Genomic DNA, 21,476 nt, shown 5'->3' on the forward strand with positions numbered 1-21,476 from the left:
ATTACATTGTCTCCCCTTTTCAATTAATTTTAACTAAATTAAATAGGTTAATTTCTGCGTTAATGTTGGCAAACTCTTAAAAAACAACAGGCTTTATATGTTTTTCTGTAATTGGACAAAATAATTGTGTTTATTTTGACTTTGGAATTAATGTTGCTATACTTACTATGGCAGCAGCCACACAGTGTATATGCAATCATGTGAAAATGGACATTTTCACAGACTCTGTGCAAACCCCTGAAAGACCAAGTGCACCCCATTCAGTATCTTGTAGAGCCATCTTAACATTAAGTAACTTGAGGTAATCTTTTTCTGTCTGACTTAAGAAGAACTTTAGGGTTGATGTAGCTCATTAGGTATAGCAGGTCAACTATTTGAGGATTAATTTATGCACAGTTCTCCTTCCTTAATCTTTTCCTTTTCCTTTTGTTGATTTACTGCTATAATTTGGATCATTGTTCTGTTGCAAGACCCAATTTCAGCCAACCTTTAGTTTGGCTTTTGCCACAAGTGGCACAGTGCATTATTACCAAACATTATGACTCCACTCATATGTCCAAAGCACATTGTTCCAGAAGTCCTGTGGTTTGTTCAGATGCAAACTTTGCAAAGCTAAGTACACTATGTTCTTTCTTTTTACAGAGAAGAGGCTTTCTCCTAGCAACCCTTTCCAAACAAGCAATACTTGTTCAGTTTTTCTGATTGTGTTGTCATGCACTTTAATATTTACCATGCGAATTGAGACCTGTAGAATCTGAGCTTTTGGGTTTTCTAACAGTGTCTCTGTGCACTGAAAAATCTGAGATCTGGCTGAATATGCTGGTCCGTCCACTCCTGGGGAAAATGTGGCATTGTAGTAACACATCCGAATGCTCCAGACCAGAAAACTACGAATACTGCTTTTATAGAAGTGTCCAAACTTGCTAAAGATCAGTTAGTCAAGTGCATTTGATTAGCAGCATCTGGCTACTACTTATCCTCTTAACTCCTCCGAAAGAAGTAATGGTTTAATTTGTTTTTCACAGGACTGCACAGATTCCTTAAAAAACGTTCTTTTCATTTGACTCGGCCACTGGCTTCACTTTCAGACTTTGAGGCTCCATTCTTGTGTTAAAGCACCTTAAAACTGCATTCCTTTTAATGGCCTGCAGTGGGGAGAAAATACCCCAACTCCTCAGCAATTAGGACCTTTTCCTAATGAGTTTATGGACTTAATTGAATATTTGAAATCTTACATAACAGAGCATGATACACATTTTTTTTTTTTTTTAAAGAAATCGCAGTCAAAGTGCTGTAGACATTCTAAACAACCATCTGTTTAGAAAGTCTGCAAATAAATATACATAAATGCAATGTATGTATCTCTAAAACAACAGGCTTGATGTCAGGCCTTTCTAACTACAGTTGCTAAGCTATGATCAAAAAAGGAAGGGGGTGTGCTGCATAATCATTTGGTACTCCCCACTCCCATCCTTGCCTCTCCTCTTACCAACAAGCACAGCCACAAGAAGTCCGGTGAGCCTCTGCTCTTTCACCTCCTGGATCATGGGCTTTTCTCCAGGAGCCGTGGCCTTGCTCATCACTGTGAGCGCGTTAACATGAGTGACAGAGCGCACAGTGGCTGCCGTGAGCCACGGCAAGCCAAAAAGGGGGCAGAGGGCACCCAGGATGACAATGAGCAGGAGATCCAGATGGAAGCCGGAGCCTTTAACCAGCCGACGCTCCTTCTTACTGACTATCAACCTAAGATGTTGGAGGAACAAGACGAAAACAATAAAATGTTTATTTTAGTGAACATATTTCATGCACATGTACAGAATTCTTTGCAACTGTATATAATCATGGCGTGCGAACGTACGAAGTAATTTGAGTTTCCATGAAAATAAGAATGAACACAAGCAGGGCAGGAACAACAGACGCCCCCATCATCCAAGTGGGGAAGGGCTTCTTGTCACCAAAGGGGCTGATAAACCAACCTCTCTTATCAGGAGACGTGACAGAAAAACCTGATGGCACATTGAGTTTCTAAAAGAGAGAAAAAAAAAATCTGTTTTTAATACTGAAAAGAAAAATGTGTTAGAGCTTTTGAAAAATGTCTGCACTTGCTGTGCAGGATTTCTGTGATTAGCAGTGACGCTACCTGTGTGTAAGTGTCAGTAATGGCGTAATCCACCAGTACTGAAACTAAGATTGAGATCGGGATGCCAAAGTCACCGATAATCCTTCTGGCCTGGGGATATCAAGAAACCAAACATTAAATTAAAAGTGAAAATACATCCCAGATCTCATAAAGAGAAACATCACTTGAGCATAAGTCAAAGATTATGTAAAAAGAAGTCATGCAGAAGGGAACAACCTCCTGTTGAGTGGAAAAATGCTGATTTGAATTGCTTTTCATATGAATGAGTATAAATTATATGACTGATCTGCTCTTTTTTCATCAAAACAAACCACTTTAGCTATCAAGACTAGCCAGCAGTAGTTTGTCTGTAAAACAGAAGCTTAAAAACGTATTTGCATCACTGAATAACTGCACATAACCGTTTCAGTGCAGAGACAAAGATATTTACGATCTGAAATCACACAGCCTACCTGCCTCGTCTCATCTTAAGCTACAGTTTACCTTCAAATATAAACTGTGAAGTCTTGATACATGCTCTGTCATCCAGGTACAGAAATGCCAGAAATGTTCATCTGGAACAAGTGAGTTATTCAGTCTTAGCTCACTGCAGGTTTTCCCAAACTTATAAATGGTACAGTTGCATAACAGTCATTATGCATTCAACTGCGAATGAAGAATACATTTGTATGAGTGACAAAACATTTCTGTCCAGATGGACAGAATCAACCTTCTGACATAAACGCTGACGTTTTCCTCCACTAGGAGTGCTAAAGAGCAATGTTTCATATATGGCCCTTGTTCTTTCACAGCATGTCACACATCCCTGCTGAGGTTTGGACACCTTTCCACAATATTTAGTGGTAACAGCATGCAGAAAAGCCACAGAGGATGAAGTTTAAACAATACTGTTTCTAAAATATACAGTAAAATATGTATTTATTTAGAAAGTAAATGAAATTTAAATTTCAAGAAGATGTTTCACCTCTCATTCAAGAGGTGTCGTCACTTCTAAAACCAAATGGAAGAGAGTTTCAGAGAGGTATTTAAACCTTAGTGAGGGTTGCTGACCTCACCTGAGCCACGGTGTGAAAAAAGGTGTGGGTCCTTAACATCACCAGAGGTTTCGGCTGAAACCACTGTGACACCTTCCCTCACCCTATCATGAGCATTGTACTTTAGACCCAGCTGCAGCTTCAGACAAATACTGGTTTATCTCAAGGACAAAAGCTCCCAAACACAAGATAACAACACTGTGCATGCTGTGCAGAGCAGCACTATACTGTACACCCTCACCTAAAGGGTAAAGGTCACTCTTTCGACAACAAAGCGGGCTTGACAGAAGAGTAAAAGAAGCCATCTATGTGCCCTGTGTACAACCGTAATTAAACAGATGCGGTGGGTTATGACACCAACTGTCAGCCACCTACAATGCAGTCTTGAGATCTCTTCCCAAGCGCCTCAACCCCCACTCACAACACGTGTCAGCTGACCTTAATAGATCATATGATAGGGTGAGGGCAAGGTATCGCAGTGGTTTCACCCTTGTCTCCATTAAACATAAAGAAGTCCATTCACTTTAGACTTAGACTAGATGTAATAAAAAATGCTCTATAGAGTCCATTTATATTCTCATGAGAAGTATGATATGATTTGTTTGAAAGGATTAAAGGAAGTTTATTACCTTGCCACCTAAAAACCGGCTGTTTCGAAACTTCCTGAGAAAGAATGCAACAAAGAAAGTGCCCATCATGAGCACCAGAGAAAGAAGAGCAGTGTTAGGCTGGTTGTATATGGGACCATCAAAATTTTGAGACCCACTGGCGTCAGTGGGATACACTGCCATCAGTGGATGTTCCTTAAAAACCTGGAAGAAAAAAAAAGAAAGAGTAAATCTATACAATGTGACTGATTTTATTAGCATTTGCAGGACTGATTACTGTTTAAATTCTTACCTTGATGAGCTTAGAGAAAGTCTCATAGATGAAGATGAGGGAGATGAGGAAAGCGAAAATCTCCTGTGTAAAAGGTGAGATGTAGCGGACAAGGAAGCTACCCTCTGCTGCCACAATCACCAGGACGATGAAGATGAGCCAGAAGCCGATCCACACTCGACCAGTCAGGTACTCAAAGTTGTAGACCTGACAAAACTGAGTGAGAGGACAGATTAATCACCTGACAAGAGAAAAAGTACATGGGATGATATGAAGAGGGAGGCTTTGTGTTGTCATTGTCTTGTTAAAAGTCACCTTATAGAAGGCCTCTTCAAACACCAGTAAGGGTCCAGAGAAGCCAGTGATGAGAAGGGGTTGTCCAGCAAGCAGTGAGAATATAACTCCGATAGTTGCAGTGGAAACAATGAGTTCAGTCACTCCCATCATGCCCTCTGTTTTCTCTCCTGTATGTAGAAGTAGCCACACAGAGATAGACAAATTAGATGCAGTACATCAAAGAATATGGACTATATATTTTAAGTAAGTTTTGATTACCCAGGAGGCCTCCAAAGGTAATAGTGGGTGACAGTGCGGCAAAATAGATGAAGATGACAGCAGCAATGCACTGCATGTCCAGGGCGTCTTTTAAGTCGCTCACATATTGCGGGTAACGCCTGCGGATGTCGTGGATCAAACCTCCAAACAGCATTCCTGAGCGCTTTAATGGATCCACTTCCTGTTCTCCCTCCTCCTCCTCCTCAGGACTCACCTCTGTGGGCATTCATACAGGCATCACAGCATGAACAAACTAATATCCACGGACCATCCATGAGTAAAAAACAATAAACCACTGCAGTTCTTCAACTGGCCACTTGACGTTACCTCCAAAAGGGAGTCATTTCTTTTTGACCCTCATTTTAAAATGTCCAACTTTATAGTAGAAAGAAACGTCTCCTTTATAACAGCTGTACAGGGGGTAAATTATGTGCTTTATCTTCCATGCTTAAATTTTATTGCTGCTTTTTTTTTTGCAAATATTAGTTCATTACTTCTGTGACTGACCAGTGGGTGCTAAAATACGTAGCGATTGATGCTAGCTGTTTATGATGCTAGTTACTGATATGGACCATTTGACCATATTTATGCTGCCGGTTGCTTTTGGAAAAGGCCATCCAAGAAGTCCAGCTTTTGTAAGCAAAATTCTAGTATTTTATTTGGTTGTTAATTAGCTTGTATTGGTTTCTGTCTATATAGCCTATGCACATTCCTTGCTAACAAAGCTTTTTAGCATTTGGCTGATAACTTAACGATTCATTTGCTCTTCTAAATCTAATAATTTCTTCCTCCAAAAAACAAGGTAGTGAATGAATTTTATATTTTTTCTATTTACAATAGATTCTATGAAAACATCAGAACTTACAGAAGAGAAAAGACATGAGAATAGATTAGACACATTTCTTCTGTTGATTTGAGCCCTAATACACAAGTCTCAAGTGTCCAGGTGTCTAGTTGTTCACTGAAGTTTTCCAGCCTTTTCTGAACCAGTGCTGTCTGGAACAATTCAAGTACATTATTTTTTACCTTTGATTTCTGACTCTACTCCAATTAAGGAGCTGTGCTTCTTGAGCTCTCTTTCCTTTCTCTTCCGCAGCATCTGTTTCTGGAAGTCAGCCACTGTCTTCAGGAGGTCTTTTCCCTCCACGTCTGACGGTGGAATCACGATGCTGTAGTCCAGGAATTCATTGATGCCATTCAGGAGGTCTTGTCTGTCATCAGCAAAGTAGGCAACCTCATGGAAGTTCTAATCCAGAACAGAAGTGGATGGCCGTGACAGAAAAAGCAGGATAATTAGAAATCTGTGTGACTTGTCCAATTTTAACCCCCACTTTCTATCACTGGAAAGATATTATAGGATTCAAAACTATTTTGGTTTAGCAGATTATCATTATTAGTAAAAAAAATTACACACCTTAGAGCCTTAGAATAAGATTTGGAGGCTACCTTGTCTGACATGAGAGTGGAGAAAGAACGTCCAATTTCATGATAGTCCACGTTGGACTGACTGGGACCGAGAAGGACGAAAATAAATCGAACAGGGACGGGAACCTCAAGCACCGACTCCAGAAGGACTGCCTCGCTCAGCCTGACAAAGGCCATAGCCGGCTGCTCCAGAAATTCAACACAACCTTACAGAACAGGACAAAATAAAGAAATAAAAAAAACCTGCTTACTGATTTGATGTACTTCACAAGAAAAATATTGAGAGTGGCAGTTTGTGAGGCACAGCCAAATCAAGAAATTAGCATTATTCTCCCAGTGGTTTATAAAAACTGAAAAGAAAAACTCTGTCCCAAAGCTTACCAACTAAAACAATGACCGCCTCAGCGTCTTTGGGAATCTTGGCGAGAAGTTTCATAGATCTGGCTGTGCCTGGATGAGTCTCCGGCAGAGGGTGGAGAGATTTCTTGGAGGAAGAACAGTACAAAGATTACCCACATTACTGGCTAGCCAGGGTGATGTGATATAACAAAGAACTGCGCTAATAATGTGACATTATTCTTACATTTGTGGGAACGTAGGTATCAACAGTCACATCTCATTTCAAACCATTTTTTATGCCTCAAAAATATTTTTTAATAAGCTGGTTTAAATTTGCCAACATTTTAAGCTGAGGAGGAACAAGTTTTCGCAGCTAATATATCAAGATGCTTTAACCAGAAGCACCTGTACGCTGACTAAGAACTTAACTCAACACATGTGGCGCAGGGAGGCCTGCGTTCTCCGACTTCAAGAACTACTTACATGACCTCTGACCTTGTTAAGAAGCGTCTCAAAGGCCAAAGTGAGAGCCACGGGCCTCACATCAGGAATTTTGTGTAACCACGTTCAAAATCTGTGCTCACTGTGTGCTTCTTAGAACTTAATGCAAACCATAAACTAAAACAAGACAGCTCAGCATCCCTTTAATCTCCGTCCACTTAGATAGCTGTGTCCAATTACCCCGGTGGGATCTTGTCAGAGCTACTTAATCACTCACTTTGGCTTTGGTAGAGCCAATTTAACGCGCTGTCTGCCTGCACTGTTTCAACGACGTCACATTGTTTCATCGCCGAGACCCCATATTTCTCAGATCTCTGTCAGGAGCCTCTTAAAAATCAAATGAGCTGTGTAAATGACGTTAACTACAGAGACACTGACAATGTGTAACACATTAACGAGAGAAGAGAAAACTTACAAACAGGCTAACAAAAACGTCTTGTTTGGGATCGTACACGGGTCCTTTGTGTTCGTGGTGCTCATCGTGCTCTTCGGACACCAATGGCTGGTTGGTGTCGTGGACGTGGTTGTGGTTGTAGCTGCCATGAAGACTGCTGGATGAGTGGTGGCGATGAAAACGATTTTTGTGATCGCTTAGATGGCTGCAAAAAAATATATATATATATATACAAAGTATAATTTCCAGCTATGCCTGCAATATAATATAGTCACTAAACTGCAAAAAATGTTAATGTGATTAAAGTTAACATCACAATATTAAACAGCAATGAGCATCTTAACATGGAGGCTTTTGCAAATTAGCAGAACGCACAAAAGCACAACCAAGGCTGTGAAGGAGATTTGGGTCACAGTAAGAGAGCAGATTCTAATGATGATATAAGCAACCAATACCCGTCCACTCATTTCATTTGAATCCCAAAAGTCAATCTCATGTGAGAGCCAAATAAGGGCTAAGAGATCATCAAAGTTATCAAATTGTTATATACATTCTCATTTCGAAATGCCAGTTGCAGTTGTTATCTCATCCATAGATATGGCCAGCAACTGCCATCCTATACTGTCTGCAAGGAAAAGCCTGCACAGTGATAGGAAACTGGAGGCTGGACATTGAGATGGGGATTTCAGGTCCTATCTCCAACACTTGAACCTATGCAGACTCGTACTTGTGGTGGTACAAAATAGACTACCGGTGTAACATTTCAATGCCTAAATCTAACCAGACAGTGAATGAAAACAAAAGTCAGTGAGTAAAAGTGAAAGGCCAAGAAAGTTACCTTCAAAAGGAGGTGGTCGAACTCGAGATGAAGGTTATGGGATTATGCTACCAACAACTCCCCCAACTGTGCTTACTTTTGTTGCTGCTTTAGAACGGAAACACGCTTCTGTCAACGAGGCGGCACCTCCAAAATTAAATGTGTTAACTGCCCGAGCCTGCTCGTAGCTGGAGACAGCTAAGAACTGGTGATACCAAATGATAAGGGTCATTCAGGGGAATAAGAACAACGGAAATAGTCTGAATCAAATTTGGTGCAAGTCCAGTCTTGTAAATGTCAACATTTTTCCATGACATTAATAAATACCTACGTGAACTTTCACAAGACCTGAAATTCCAGTGGGTGCTTCTGCAAGCACTTTTTCAAAGGTAAGAATCAGAAATATAATCTTAACTCAAAGCCTCCAGAAGGTGCAGCTGCTTTTACTATTATTTAATAACTACTGTTTTCAAGGCCAAAAATATCCATGCTCAATTGCCTAATGCTAAGGACAGCTTAATCATTTTTAAGTGGGCTGCAGAATTACCTGGATTCTAGAAATGCTCAAAACAGCTGTGCTTCTTATTCACCTAATCCATCTTTTGTTCATTTAATGTGTTGACCATCTTTACCTCATGCGGCTGCAGTGGAGGTCATAAATCTTAGAAAAGTCATCAGCAAAATCCTTCCAAAATTAAACCGCTTTGCAGCTAATCAGAAAGCGGTTTCAGGAAAATCTGAGTTGACACATTAACGTGATATTTGCATTACGGTATCAATAAAAGAGCCAGAGACTGACCTTTGTAGCCCTTATTTTCTCTGCTTTCTTTGCGTGTGATGTTAAGCACATTTCACCCCACTTAAAGACGAGTTTTTAAGCATGTCAAACTGGCCAAGTTTCACTACATCACTGTTCAGTCCACTGGTGACATCACCTCACTCATTAGGCCCACATGGTCCAATAAGACTGCGCTCAAATTGGAAGAGACAGCGCCCCAAGACAAAAGAACGAAGTGTGACACTGAAGTCAATTGCACACAAAACGTTTCCAAAGGATCCTTAAAGTGGTCTGAGTAAGCGATGAGCTAAATCCTAGCAGCACTTCAGTGTGATTTTATTCCACGTCATAAATCTGATCTTTTAGCCTAGCGATGACTCTAATGACGGAGTGTTCTTTTCCCTGTGGAACCAGCCAGTGACATGCTGGGAATTTATGCGAAAAGGCAGTGAAATGTGGAACGAATGCATGAAGGCCCGCTGCTAAGAACGTCCACTGGCCTGCTTCTTCTGAGTGCATCTGCTGTGGCGCTTTGTGAGCATGTGTGCAAAATATGTAAAAAAGAACTGTAAATGTTGCCATGTTCGCTATAATCCATGGGTCTAACTAAGGTCACCACACCATTATCCAGGAGAGATTCTTCTTCTTCAAATCCAGGCTGTACCATTCTGCCTTAAAAAAAAGGGGGGAACCTGGCAGGACTGAGGTTCTATGCAGTCAGGAGAAAAAGGGACATTCTGAGCTCCTTGTAAAGTATAACAATAACAGGCGTGAGGGAAAATTCAACACCAGTTGACAAAACTGTCTCACTCCAAGTTCAAAAGTTGTTCTGGAATGCGCTTGTCTTCCTTATCTTATTTTCTATACTACTTCCACCTAAGTACAAAAGCATCATTTTAGAAAAGCAAAAGTCACAGGAGCTCTTGAGTTAAATATCATAAGCTGCAGAACAGGATTTAGATTTGTTTCTATTAATATTAATTGGAGGCTTTGTGAGTAAGATGGCAACATTGTATGTACTTCTGACAGGCAGGGCTCGTCTTTCCTCTGGTAATTTAGCCAACATTTACTTGACTTGTTTCCAGTCACTAGTTATGTAACTGTAAAATGTAATTCGCTGTGTTATAGAGCGCTATTCGATTGGCCACGTGTATCACAGTTTAGCTGTCGTGTCAATGCCAGGGCAAATCAATGAGTGGCAATATCAGGGAGCACTGGAGTCACAGTTCCATGCTTTTATTTGTTTGACTTGGGTACAGGATGTAAGTAACTATGTCCTCACGTGTTTTGTGAATAGCTAGTTAAATATTACTTTTTTGAATTCGGATTATGACAACGAAAAGCACGTTCTAGTGTCCTATGATTACCACCACCTTCCCATATCTACTCATATACACTTCCGCTGGTTTAACAGCATCACACCCAATAATTTCCAACAACACCATCGATCCAGCAGTGGCAGGCTTAGACTTACTAATGCAGAAAAAAGCAAAGCGCTGAAAACTCCTCGGCTCAAATAACAGCTGAGCCAGCTAGAAAGAAACAGGAAACATTTGAAATGAAAACACGTATAGTTTTTTAGGAAAAAAGTAAGCCTGGATTTATAAAGTGAATTTTGGGGACACATAAATTTTACACTCTCCTTTTCACTCTCGGTGCGTAGGAATCAGCAACGGTCTTAAACAAAGGCAAAGATCAAACATCCAGGAAGGACCACACAACGAAGACTCAAACGCCAAGTCTAACAGCACAGGCTTTAACACTCAGTACAGATACAGCCCAGTCTTGACATTTGCAGTTCAGTCAACCCGGGGAAGTACAGCAGTTGATGAGCCAAGTCTTGTTAAATGTCACTTTTTGGAAATTCCCAGCTCAGTTCCCCTGAGTTGAATTTTTTTTTTCTCTCCTCTGTGGGATAATGATTAATGAGCAGGAAGGCTTGGATCTAATTCTTCATACGACCAAACCTACAATCCAGGGTCAGAATGTAAACAAAGCTGCATCCACAGTACCCTAAATTGACAGGTTGGTTAATACATGGGTAAAGAACCAACTAAATCTCACTGATTTTAGGGAATATCTCATGAAACAGAAGTCAAGGGATAAACAGGAAGCTTTTTTTCTCAAAGATCCAAAGATAAACATGTTAAGGAAGCACATTCTCATTAAGCTACTGTAAATCCAAACGCATAAAGAACACTTAAACAACCTTTTCTTAACATGAGTGTGTTACATGTTAATATGATCTTTACTCAGGGTCAGGCACAAAGTCAAAAAGAGCCTTAACCAGACTCCTTTCAAATATTTCAAGAAAGCTAAATGGTTTGCTCTTCTGTGTCCCCTGACACAATGAGAACTTTCGGAAAAACTTACACACCAAGTCACATCTTTTTTTCTGCTCTCTATCTGTCAGAGCTAGTGCACACACTGGCACACACGCCTACAAACATAAAGCAGCAGCAGCACACAGGATGACACCCTGTGTTACAAAAATCGAAGGTGGTGTTAGCATTTTAACTAGTCTTTATAATTAAACTGCTGCAAACCAATCGGGGAAAACAATCACTTTTATTTCTCTGATTCACTGCTCTGCTCGGCTTTTATTTTTCATCTCTTTTCCATTAACTTGAAACATCTTCTCCTTGAACTGTGGTTCTTCACTGTTTACCACCGCAGGAAATAATGTTATGAATTGGTGATGCACTCAATCAGGCACAGCCTAATGCTAGTGTCAGCCTGGTTACTGACCTGTGTTTGAGAAGCAGGGCCCGAAGAACGTTGGGCCTATCCTCGGCTCTGATCTGATCGGAAATGATCATCGTCTCCACGACCAGGTGGGCGATGCCGGGCAGAGAGGTCTGTTCGAGGTCCAATAGGATGGCACCTAGAGAAGAAAGGCCAACCCAAACAAGTCGCTGCTGCAACTTTATTCAGTCTTAAGGGGAAGAAACAGTTTTAAGCAAGCTTGAAACAAAGCAGGAAACAATTTGCGGTTTTCTGCATATCACAGTTATGTTTGTGAATTTCATTTCAGCTGCACATACGATAAACTGCATGACTGATAACGTGATGCTTGCTGGACACACACAGGAGCTTTTTACCATGTGTGATGGTGCGGCGAAGCTCCAGCAAGCTGCGGAAGGACAGCGAGGCCACATGAGGTTTTCCCCAGCGGTCCGTCTCATCGTCCACATCCTCCTCGAACTTGATCCAGCGAGCGCGCTCCTTCCATCGCATTTCATGGTCCTTCTCCACAATCAGCTCGTTCAGCTCCACAAACAACTGGAGATAAAACAGGGCAGAAACATAAGCGCTAAAGCACACGCTTGACCCGTTACACGTACCTGTCTAAGATTACTTTTGGAATATGTTTGACAACTGTGTTATGAGGGTGTAACTCAGTGGGGAAAAACATGTCTATCACGTTGTTTATAATCCATGATCAAGTTCCTTGGAACGCATTTAAAGCTGTGAAAATCCCCCCAACTTCTTTTCCAAGTTCCTATCTTCAATACAGTTTGTTTACCAAAACATACACGGAGAAAGAATAAAATAATGATTGAAGACAGTGCACACAGCACACTCAACCAGCTAAGAGAAAGGCTGTGTGCATCATGCACTCGCTGTCTTTGGACAGAACTATGAAGAATAAAGTGGTCTAGAGGGACAATCTGTTACATTTTTAAAAAGAATGACTTTTTTCCTCAGAGCAACACAATTTTTGTTTTTGACTGTCAAACTCAGAAGAAACAAATATGCACTTTGTGCTTAAGCTACAGTAAGACTACACTTGGGACCTGTAATTAAAGCTCTACTGCTCAATACTTATACTAATACTAACTAGGATTGTGTGTGAGAAAGGGGAAAAGCATACACAAAATTATCCCCCACTTTGCAATTCCCCTGAGCATTGCTGATCTATTTTCGCCTTTTCAAGCTTTTAGTTTTGGTTTGTCTGTCTACAGTTTATATCTGCATGTTGGTTATTTCTCAATCCTTTCATCAACCTTTTTTCAAACACAGACTGTAAATGGATAAAGCCATCGTGACACAACTTATTGCTTAGCAAAGGTCATTCTAGAAGCACCAGCTTTTTCAAAAAGGAACCAGTCTGACCGAGAAACTGGAACACAAGAGACATTTAAATGATAGCAACTTGTTAACTGAATATACCTCGATTTAATTTCTTTTTTGACTGTAATGAAGACCATTATTTACAAAAAGAACATCATGTTATAATCAGCAAGACTTGAAACCATGAACTCGTGAGGAAGGTGTTTACTTCAGTCACAGGTCACGAGACAAGGGCTGTTCTCCCATAGACTTCTATGGAAATTAGTTTCATTATGTAGCTAGAGGAGATGCCCCCTGCTGGAAATTAAAAACAATGCGGGTTAAAGGCACTTGCATATTAAATGATAATTTCAGCCACAGAAGCTACATCCATCTCTTATAATCACTTTTGGAGAGCAGCAGGGAGATGTTAGTGGTGTCATGTATTTAATATATATTCTTAGCACTTATTTGCTGATTATATTGTTTTATGTATAAGAGAGGCCCAACTCTGAGTACAGTCTGTGCCAAAACGTACTGACAGGAAACTGCATGCTTTTGCAGAGAATATGAGCTGCAGGCAGAAAGTGAAACTAAGTAGTGTTTGATTGAAACTTAAAGTGTGCGTGACGTGTAGAGGAAGTATATAAATAGACCACTTTGAGCCGTGTCTTTCTTTGCCGTTAAGAGAATACACAAGAACTGGATTTAATACTTGGTGCCGTGACCCGGATTCTTTTGTGGCTGAGGGGACTAATTCGGAATTTAAGGTACGATCTGATATGAGGCAAAAAAGGTAAAGCCATTGTACAGTGTCTCCTTTTGTAACTTGCTAGCAGCCTTTGGATCACTTATTAGTTAAAGGACAAGATATTTTCCCTGCAGCACCTTTATTACACAGTAAAAATGTCAGTAACAATCTCAGTTGTTGTCACTGTTTATCTCTGCCACTGTGCCAACACAATATTATTTAACACTGTTTAAGGGTAGAATTCTTAACAAAGCAAGCTATTTAAAGAAAGTTCACTCATGAACCAAAGAAGTTTCTTTATGATGCTATCATAATAAAATCGAAGACTCACAGTCATAGAAACAACTATCAGGAGGCTGTGAGCCCCAGCACATGTGCAAAAGTACTCACATCTGACTGTGTCCCTGCAACAGTATATGTCTCCAGGACCACATTTTGTCATGCTGACGCACAAAAAACAAAAACTATAACACAGTGAAAAGAACACCAGCTATGCTACTGCATGTGATTAAAAAAGTAAGCAAAACAAAACGTGGCTGTCACCGCGCTGCAAACCTCGTGAGTTTTCTTTTCCGAAGCCCTCTTCTTCTTCAGGCTGGACAGCGGCGTAGAACTGTTGCTGGTTCGGCTCATGTGACATCGGGACGACTTCTTCACCAGGTGCCGACGCACCCCAGGGTTATCCTCAAATCTGTGACCTAGTGTTGTCGAATCAGAATGTAAGAGGTCAGAAGTGCTAAGTCATGATGTCTGGATTATTAGTAAACAACCCGAATATGTACATTTAGTAAGAGGTAGGCTGAAATGCTTTTTTAAGTGTGTGTTTAATTATAAAATGTGCTCCATACTGGAACGTCCAATAACATAAGGCACAGACTACACAGTATTGTGTGGAACAGGAAATTATTACAGAAGAGGAGGTTTTACGCACAAACATTTGTCAGTTCATAAAAACTATATTCAAATTCAATTTCCTCGACCTGCCAATCACATGTTATTGAATTTTGGATGAGGCAGCCTTGGCAACGACTCTCCATTCAACAGAGGGGGAAGATTGGGTGGTCCCTAAATTTGAATAAAGGGAATGGAAATCTAAAGCTAGCATAGCTTTTCCACATATGTGGAAATATGTTTAGAGAGAAATTATTTCAAGTTCTGATTATCATAATCTATTTACAATTCATTACAAAACTAAAGAAACACAGGTTGGTGGATCTGGTTTGTGTATGCCAAAGTAATGGTGGACTGTACTGCTGCCGACCAGCCAGAGCGGCCAGTGCATGAAAATAATTTCTTCCTGAGTAAACACTGTCTTTTTTAATTTTTCTCCCTGAGCAGTTGGAGGCCAAGTGTTTGTGTGTGCACAAACTGCTGTTAGTGTTCCATCCTGCTGCGTCATGCCTTCCTTGGGGAAACAGAGAGAATGGAAATGAAAATGAAGTTAAGCTACATTTTATTTTGTAAAGTCTCCCAGGCAAAAACCTCTGAAGGTTGGCCTTGTTTGAACTGCCTCAGCTGATCTGGATGAGCTGTTTTTTTCTCACCACAGGGCAGGGCAAAGAAAGGGCATTCCAGTGTAGGTGAAAAGGACATTCTATCCATCTTCTTGAACTCGTTGAACCCATGTCAGACTTTCTCCAAACTCGCAGAGAAACCATGACTTAGATGCCCAATGATACCTGAACCATAGTAGGGTATAATCCAACACACTAGAGCAACAATTGTCCAGATATTTTGTAAATGTCTGATGAACTTTCAAGCATTTAGAAAAAAATCTTTGGAAGTATCAAGGCCTGTAACCTTACATTTGCGAAGAAAACTCCTTTTAACCTCCTGGGGTGGCTTTAAAAAAAAAAGGTGAGTAAGAAGAAACACTAATCATGGGAAGCCCCCAGCAGCCTAGGCTTATTACTGCATGACTAAAGGGGACTCAGGGTCATGTGTCACAGCTCTAAGTACATCACTTTCTTCTAAATGAAAATTTAAAGTCTAATCTTAAAAGCAGAGTCTTTCTCTGAAACCAAACTAGAAGCTTGTACAACAGAAAACGGGCCACTCTATTTTTAAATACCCCAGAAACCACAAGTGAACCAGCAGTCTGAGAGCAAAGTGCTCTAATGGGGGGTATGAAGTCTTTAAGATAAAAGGCGGAATGATTATTTTACAAGTTTAAATTCAATTCTAGATTGAACAGGGAGCCAATGAAGAGAAGCCAGTATGGACGAAATATATTTTGTCTTTCTTGGTCCCGTTCAGCAGTCTTCCTGCAGAGTTTTGGATCAAATGAAGGCTTTTGAGGGAGTTTTTAGGACATCCTGATAATAGTGAAAAACAGTAGTCCAGCCTACAATTAATGAATGCATGTACTAGTTTTTTCAGCATCACTCTGGGAAAGGATGTTTGTAATTTTAGAGATAATGCACAAATGGAAAAAAAGCAGTCCTACATATTTATTTGATATACACACTCAAGGACATATCCTGGTCAAAAATGACTCCAAGATTCCTTACAGTGTCACTGGAGGCCAAGGTAATGCCATCCAGAGTATGCATCAAGTTAGACACTGTATCTCTGAGATTTTAAGGGCCGAGTACAATAACCTCAGTTTTATTTGAATTTAGAAGCAGGAAATTAGAGGTCATCTAGGTTTTTATGCAATTAAAAATAGATAAAAGTGGGTATCTTATGCATAATCAGTGAAAATGTGTGCTATGCCTTCTAATGATACTAACTTCTAATGACATGTTCTAAAACACATTCAGACACATTCTAAAACAGGCAGAAAGATTTTTTTAAATAAAATGCCAACATGCAACATTTCAAATGACATATTTTAAATTTTACTTCATGTCAATCCAGCCTATAGTGGCACCACTCCAGTTATACAAACCCACAGGCAGTAGTTAAGATGTTGTGAAATACGGTCTTTAACACGATGAATGTGTGTATAAAATAATACAAATAAATAACATAAATAAAACTACTGTACGCTAGCAACAATGTACTGAGTTGCAGTGCTCAAAATGCTAAGACTCATGATGGCAGCGCTAAAATTTCGCTTTCTCTCACTGTACATTTTCATTGTCATTTAATGTCACATGAAAATACTGGCCTTTGGTTAAAAATGGTAAATGGTCTGTATTTATATAGCGCTTTACTAGTCCCTAAGGACCCCAAAGTGCTTTACATATCCAGTCATCCACCCATTCACACACACATTCACACACTGGTGATGGCAAAAAAACCATCATGGTTTGTGTTGAAAAACCTTATTGCCATCAAGATGTTTAAAGGTAAAGGAATCACTTTGGTTGGAATCATAATTTGACACATCTGCTAAAACAGGTAATAAAGAACTAAATGTATTTTAAGACCTCCAAAAATAAACCCCAGTGCTTTCATCTGCCCCGGGAAAGGTAAAAAACAAGTCCAAAAATGCACATTATAACCTAACCGCCCCCAACATGTCCGGCTGGATAACCACTGCTCATCTACAATCACAATGAACACCGGTGTACCACAAGGCTGTGTGATGAGCCCTTTCCTCTACTCCCTCTTCACCCACGACTGCAGACCTACCAATGGTTCCAACACCATCATTAAGTTTGCAGATGACACAATGGTGATTGGCCTCATCAGTTACAACGATGAGGCCGCCTACAGGGAGGAGGTGGATCGTCTCGCTGAGTGGTGCGACACAAACAACCTGCTGCTTAACACTGAGAAGACCAAGGAGCTCATCATGGACTACAGGAGGAATGCTGACCCACATCCACCCATCTACATTAAGGGGACGGCTGTGGAGCGTGTGAGCAGCTTCAAGTTCCTGGGAGTCCACATCTCCAAGGATCTCATCTGGACGACCAACTGCTCCAAGCTGGTCAAGAAGGCTCACCAGCGCCTCCTCTTCTTGAGGACTCTGAGGAAGAACCACCTGTCCTCAGACATCCTAGTGAACTTCTATCACTGCACCATCGAGAGCATCCTGACCAACTGTATAACAGTCTGGTACGGGAACTGCTCTGCCTCGGACCAGAAGGCGTTGCAGAGGGTCGTGAAAACTGCCCAGCGCATCGCCGGAGCACCACTTCCTGCCATAAAGGACATCTACAGGAAGCGGTGTCTGAAAAGGGCTGGGAAAATCATCAAAGACCCCAGTCGCCCATCACATGGACTCTTCACCCTCCTGCCCTCTGGGAGGCGCTACAGGAGCCTCCGGACTAAGACCACCAGGTAGCGGAACAGCTTCTTCCCCACAGCTGTCAGACTCCTGAACTCTGCCTCCTGACATCTGACCCACGTTAACACATGGACTGGACACACACACACACACACACACACACACACACACACACACACACACACACACACACACACACACACACACACACACACACAAACAAAATGGACAACTGTACCTTCATACACACAATAATAACATGGACTGAACCACCACTCACAACCACTAGCACTTTATATAGCCTTTGTAGAAATTATCCACATATCTCACTTATCTTAACTGCACTACTGTATAATTCTGTGTAAATAATCATTCTGTATAATACAATAATTTTTAATTCTACAACTGTTTATAACCTGCATAGTTCCCATTTCTGTATAGCTGTATGTCTAATATTTCTGTATAGTTTTTCATATTTATATCCTGTTCATAGCTTGTACTCACTACAGCCTGTACATACTTATAGTTATAGCATATTTATAACATACCTTCATATCGTGTACATTATAACATACCATAATAGACCCATTTCTGTAATACACTTACATATCTATATTAGTGCTAATATATATTGTAATATATCTATATCATGGCTAAAGCACTTCTGGATGGATGCAAACTGCAATCCGTTGCCTTATACCTGTGACATGTGCAATGACAATAAAGTTGAATTCTATTCTATTCTATTCTAATTAAGGTTTTAACTTTAACTTATATCCTATACTCAGGCTCATCCCAAAATTTCTCATCCATGTGGTGGAGCATCATGACAGCACTAATACGCCATGTTTCAAAGCCAACACAGGGATTAAAAAAGCAGAACCACTCATGGTTTGTCAATGAAATGTCTTTCCGCTCTAGCTGTGGATGAGCCCAAAGCCAAATAGGTGCCACTGGATCAATGGAAGAGTAGGAAACAGCAGCAGTCGAGCACTGTGTCAATTCAGTCAATACCGTGGACAACACTGTTCAGTGTGTGGTCATGAATGAGCCTCTACTGCCAATAATGAAGCTAGCAGCAGGCTAAACGATCAATGGAAACAAGTGAGCTCCCTTCCATTGATTAATCATGTAAAAATAGAATAAAATGCTTGCCCATGTGAATTCCCTGATGTGTTTCGGAAGCATGACGTAACTGTCACTGCTGTCAAATATCAATCATTTAAACAGATGAAATCCTACTCAGGAGTGGTGAACCTCCATGGAAAATACGGCCAACTTACGGATAGGCTCGAGGGGTGACCCCAGCTGGCTGTGGATTGACTCAAGCAAGTCATAATCATCAAAATCCAAGACAAACTCTTCAAAATCCTCAAATCCATCCACGATTGAAAATGAGCTGCGGTGTTCAAATTGGTGTTGCTTTGAGGTTCCAAAGCCTTTCTGGGTGCTGCAACGTCGTTCTGGTCCATGGTGCTTCTTGGTTCCTTGGTTCTCCTGTCCCTCAATGTCTGTCATCTCCACGGTCGGTACCTCCTCCTATCCACCTCTCTCCAAGGGGACACCCTGCTCATCCAACTCTTGAATGCCGTTGCTCTCACTGGTCTACTGACCTGAAGAGTCTGGATGCAACTGCCTCTTTGCGTTGGTTGTGCAATAGCACCCAAGTCCAAGCTAACCGACTCTCGAGAGAGAAAAAACAGCTGGTGGTCACAGTAGCAACTTTTGAAGAATAAGTTGCATGCATCAAAGAGGAACAAAAAAAGAATCTGTGTGATTGTCAATCAAAATATTCAATATTCCTTTCACTACAAAAATATAAGTTAGTCACATGTGCAGATCCTCAGTGTCACAAAAATACACTTTTTTGCCTTAAGTCCAAATGCAAAGCTGGAGCAGCACCCGAGGCAGCAACCTTCTGCTAGATCCACCATCAGAGAGCTAAATAAAAGATTTTGGCATCCACTTTAGCTGCAAATCCAAAATCACTTATTGATAAGGGATGGTCTACTTTAACAGACCATCAGCTGTCAGCTGAATGGAGGCACCACCCTTTTCTAACAATGTCCACACGCTATTGATTATTGGGGTTGCTGGCAAGGCATGAAAGAGTGGATCAGAGATCAAGAGTTGATGCCTTTTGTTTCCATAGCACCGCAATCACTTTCAAACCATGTGATGTATAGAAGGGCCAAAGGTTGCGATCTCCACCTAAACTGAATTAAACTGAAAAAGCACACATACACAGCACAAAGAGAGATGCAGAAATACATACTGAGAAACAAACAATACACCAGCTGAAATTAAACCTATCTGATGAGAAGAACAGAATACCCGCTTCTGCACTCCGCGTTGAGGATATACTGTTTAACGGCGTTAATTGTTAGAGGAAGCTGCACCTTTCCTGTCCCTGCATCTCCATGGAAACCATTGCATCCCCCCCAGATGCCCTGGTCTCATTGGCCAAACCAGGTGCACCAATGTGAGCTGAACAGGACATTCACCATGTCCATTGGGTTTGTGACTCACTCTGCATTTATACGAATGCCTGCATGAGTGTGTTGTGTGTATGCACGGGTTTTTTGCTAGATTGGATCTGTCTGATCAAAACTGCGAATTCTCTTTAAAACCAAACGATGCTTTGCACAATAATCTGAGTCTAGTGGGTGAACTTCGCACTGTAACATTTCCATCAAGCATACCTTGTTTTTCCATTAGAGAATCCATTTTTGCTGTCTCACAAGACCAACAGCAGCACTTCGAACTTTGTATGATGTGCTGCTGCAAAAAACACTGATCTGACGAATGCCAGCAACCACAGGCTTGTCATTTGCAATTATACTCTTCCTTTTTTTATGCCCCCTTTTTCCTCTACCTCATCTTGGAGTTTAAGTCCCAGTATTATTTAATTAATCACCATATTTAACAGCTGGCCCATAAACGTCCCAACCTGAATATTAACGTCAAAGAGTGTCACATTGCTTTTAAACATCGGAAGCACAGATTGTGATATTTTAAGCTTTAAATAATGATATTTAAAGAGGCAGACTAACATTACTGAGGTCATATTCCCATTTTGGTTGAGAAGTATCTTTTTGAATCCTGTTGAATACTGTCAAGAATACCTCAAGTTGATTTTATTACCTTACAGCTGTCAACACAACTAGTGTTTGGCCAGATTTTCTGTTGGTCTATGCTAACACAAAACTTTTGTACTATTAAATTAATTAGTTATTTAATTAATCACAGGTACTAAGGATTACAGTGTGCATCTTACTGCTGTTAGGCCACCATTTAACACCAAAAAACAACCAAAAAAAACCCCTCCAACTCTAAGCTCTAACTCCACTGAGCCTAGAATGCCGGTGATAGCTGCTGCTAGGAGTGTTAATTTATTTGGAATGCCAGGGGGGAGTTGTTAGCAGAATGAGCGTGTAATTGGTGCGGGTGGCTCGCTCAAAGCTGTGAGCATGGTGCCAAAGCTCTGGCTCTCTCGTAGCTCTTCACCAAGTCCTCACCCTGAATTTTAAGAGTGAAGCCCCTCATAATTTTGGCCCTTAATACTTTTATTTTCAAGTAACACTACATCTGCCATCAATGTAACAATTAGCACAGTAGTCTAATACAGGC

At 40.8% G+C, this 21,476-nt stretch overlaps 1 protein-coding gene across 4 annotated transcripts in view; it reads right to left on the reverse strand.

Annotated features, from left to right (window-relative positions):
- The window catches only part of slc4a3 (solute carrier family 4 member 3), a 68,457-nt gene that overhangs the window by 15,952 nt on the left and 31,029 nt on the right, over positions 1-21,476 (reverse strand). For 3 of the 4 annotated variants that reach the window (XM_086267024.1, XM_086267025.1, XM_086267027.1), the window contains 14 exons: positions 14,222-14,364; positions 11,964-12,144; positions 11,611-11,746; positions 7,289-7,472; positions 6,415-6,517; positions 6,055-6,239; positions 5,635-5,854; positions 4,609-4,824; positions 4,369-4,517; positions 4,075-4,269; positions 3,804-3,986; positions 2,141-2,230; positions 1,859-2,025; positions 1,490-1,743 (listed from right to left, as the gene is read on the reverse strand). In XM_086267024.1, coding sequence (XP_086123150.1) covers positions 1,490-1,743; positions 1,859-2,025; positions 2,141-2,230; positions 3,804-3,986; positions 4,075-4,269; positions 4,369-4,517; positions 4,609-4,824; positions 5,635-5,854; positions 6,055-6,239; positions 6,415-6,517; positions 7,289-7,472; positions 11,611-11,746; positions 11,964-12,144; positions 14,222-14,364 — 2,406 coding nt within the window. Of the gene's footprint in view, positions 1-1,489; positions 1,744-1,858; positions 2,026-2,140; positions 2,231-3,803; positions 3,987-4,074; positions 4,270-4,368; positions 4,518-4,608; positions 4,825-5,634; positions 5,855-6,054; positions 6,240-6,414; positions 6,518-7,288; positions 7,473-11,610; positions 11,747-11,963; positions 12,145-14,221; positions 14,365-19,129; positions 19,911-21,476 lie in introns of those variants that run through there. The other variant, XM_086267026.1, reaches the window with a different exon arrangement.

The sequence above is a fragment of the Aulonocara sp. 'chitande type north' Nkhata Bay genome, linkage group LG16, assembly GCF_057382095.1.
Source record: "Aulonocara sp. 'chitande type north' Nkhata Bay isolate Kocher_YH1m ecotype deep benthic linkage group LG16, A_spYH_male_GT1.1, whole genome shotgun sequence".
In the NCBI taxonomy this organism is placed as follows: Eukaryota; Metazoa; Chordata; class Actinopteri; order Cichliformes; family Cichlidae; genus Aulonocara; species Aulonocara sp. 'chitande type north' Nkhata Bay.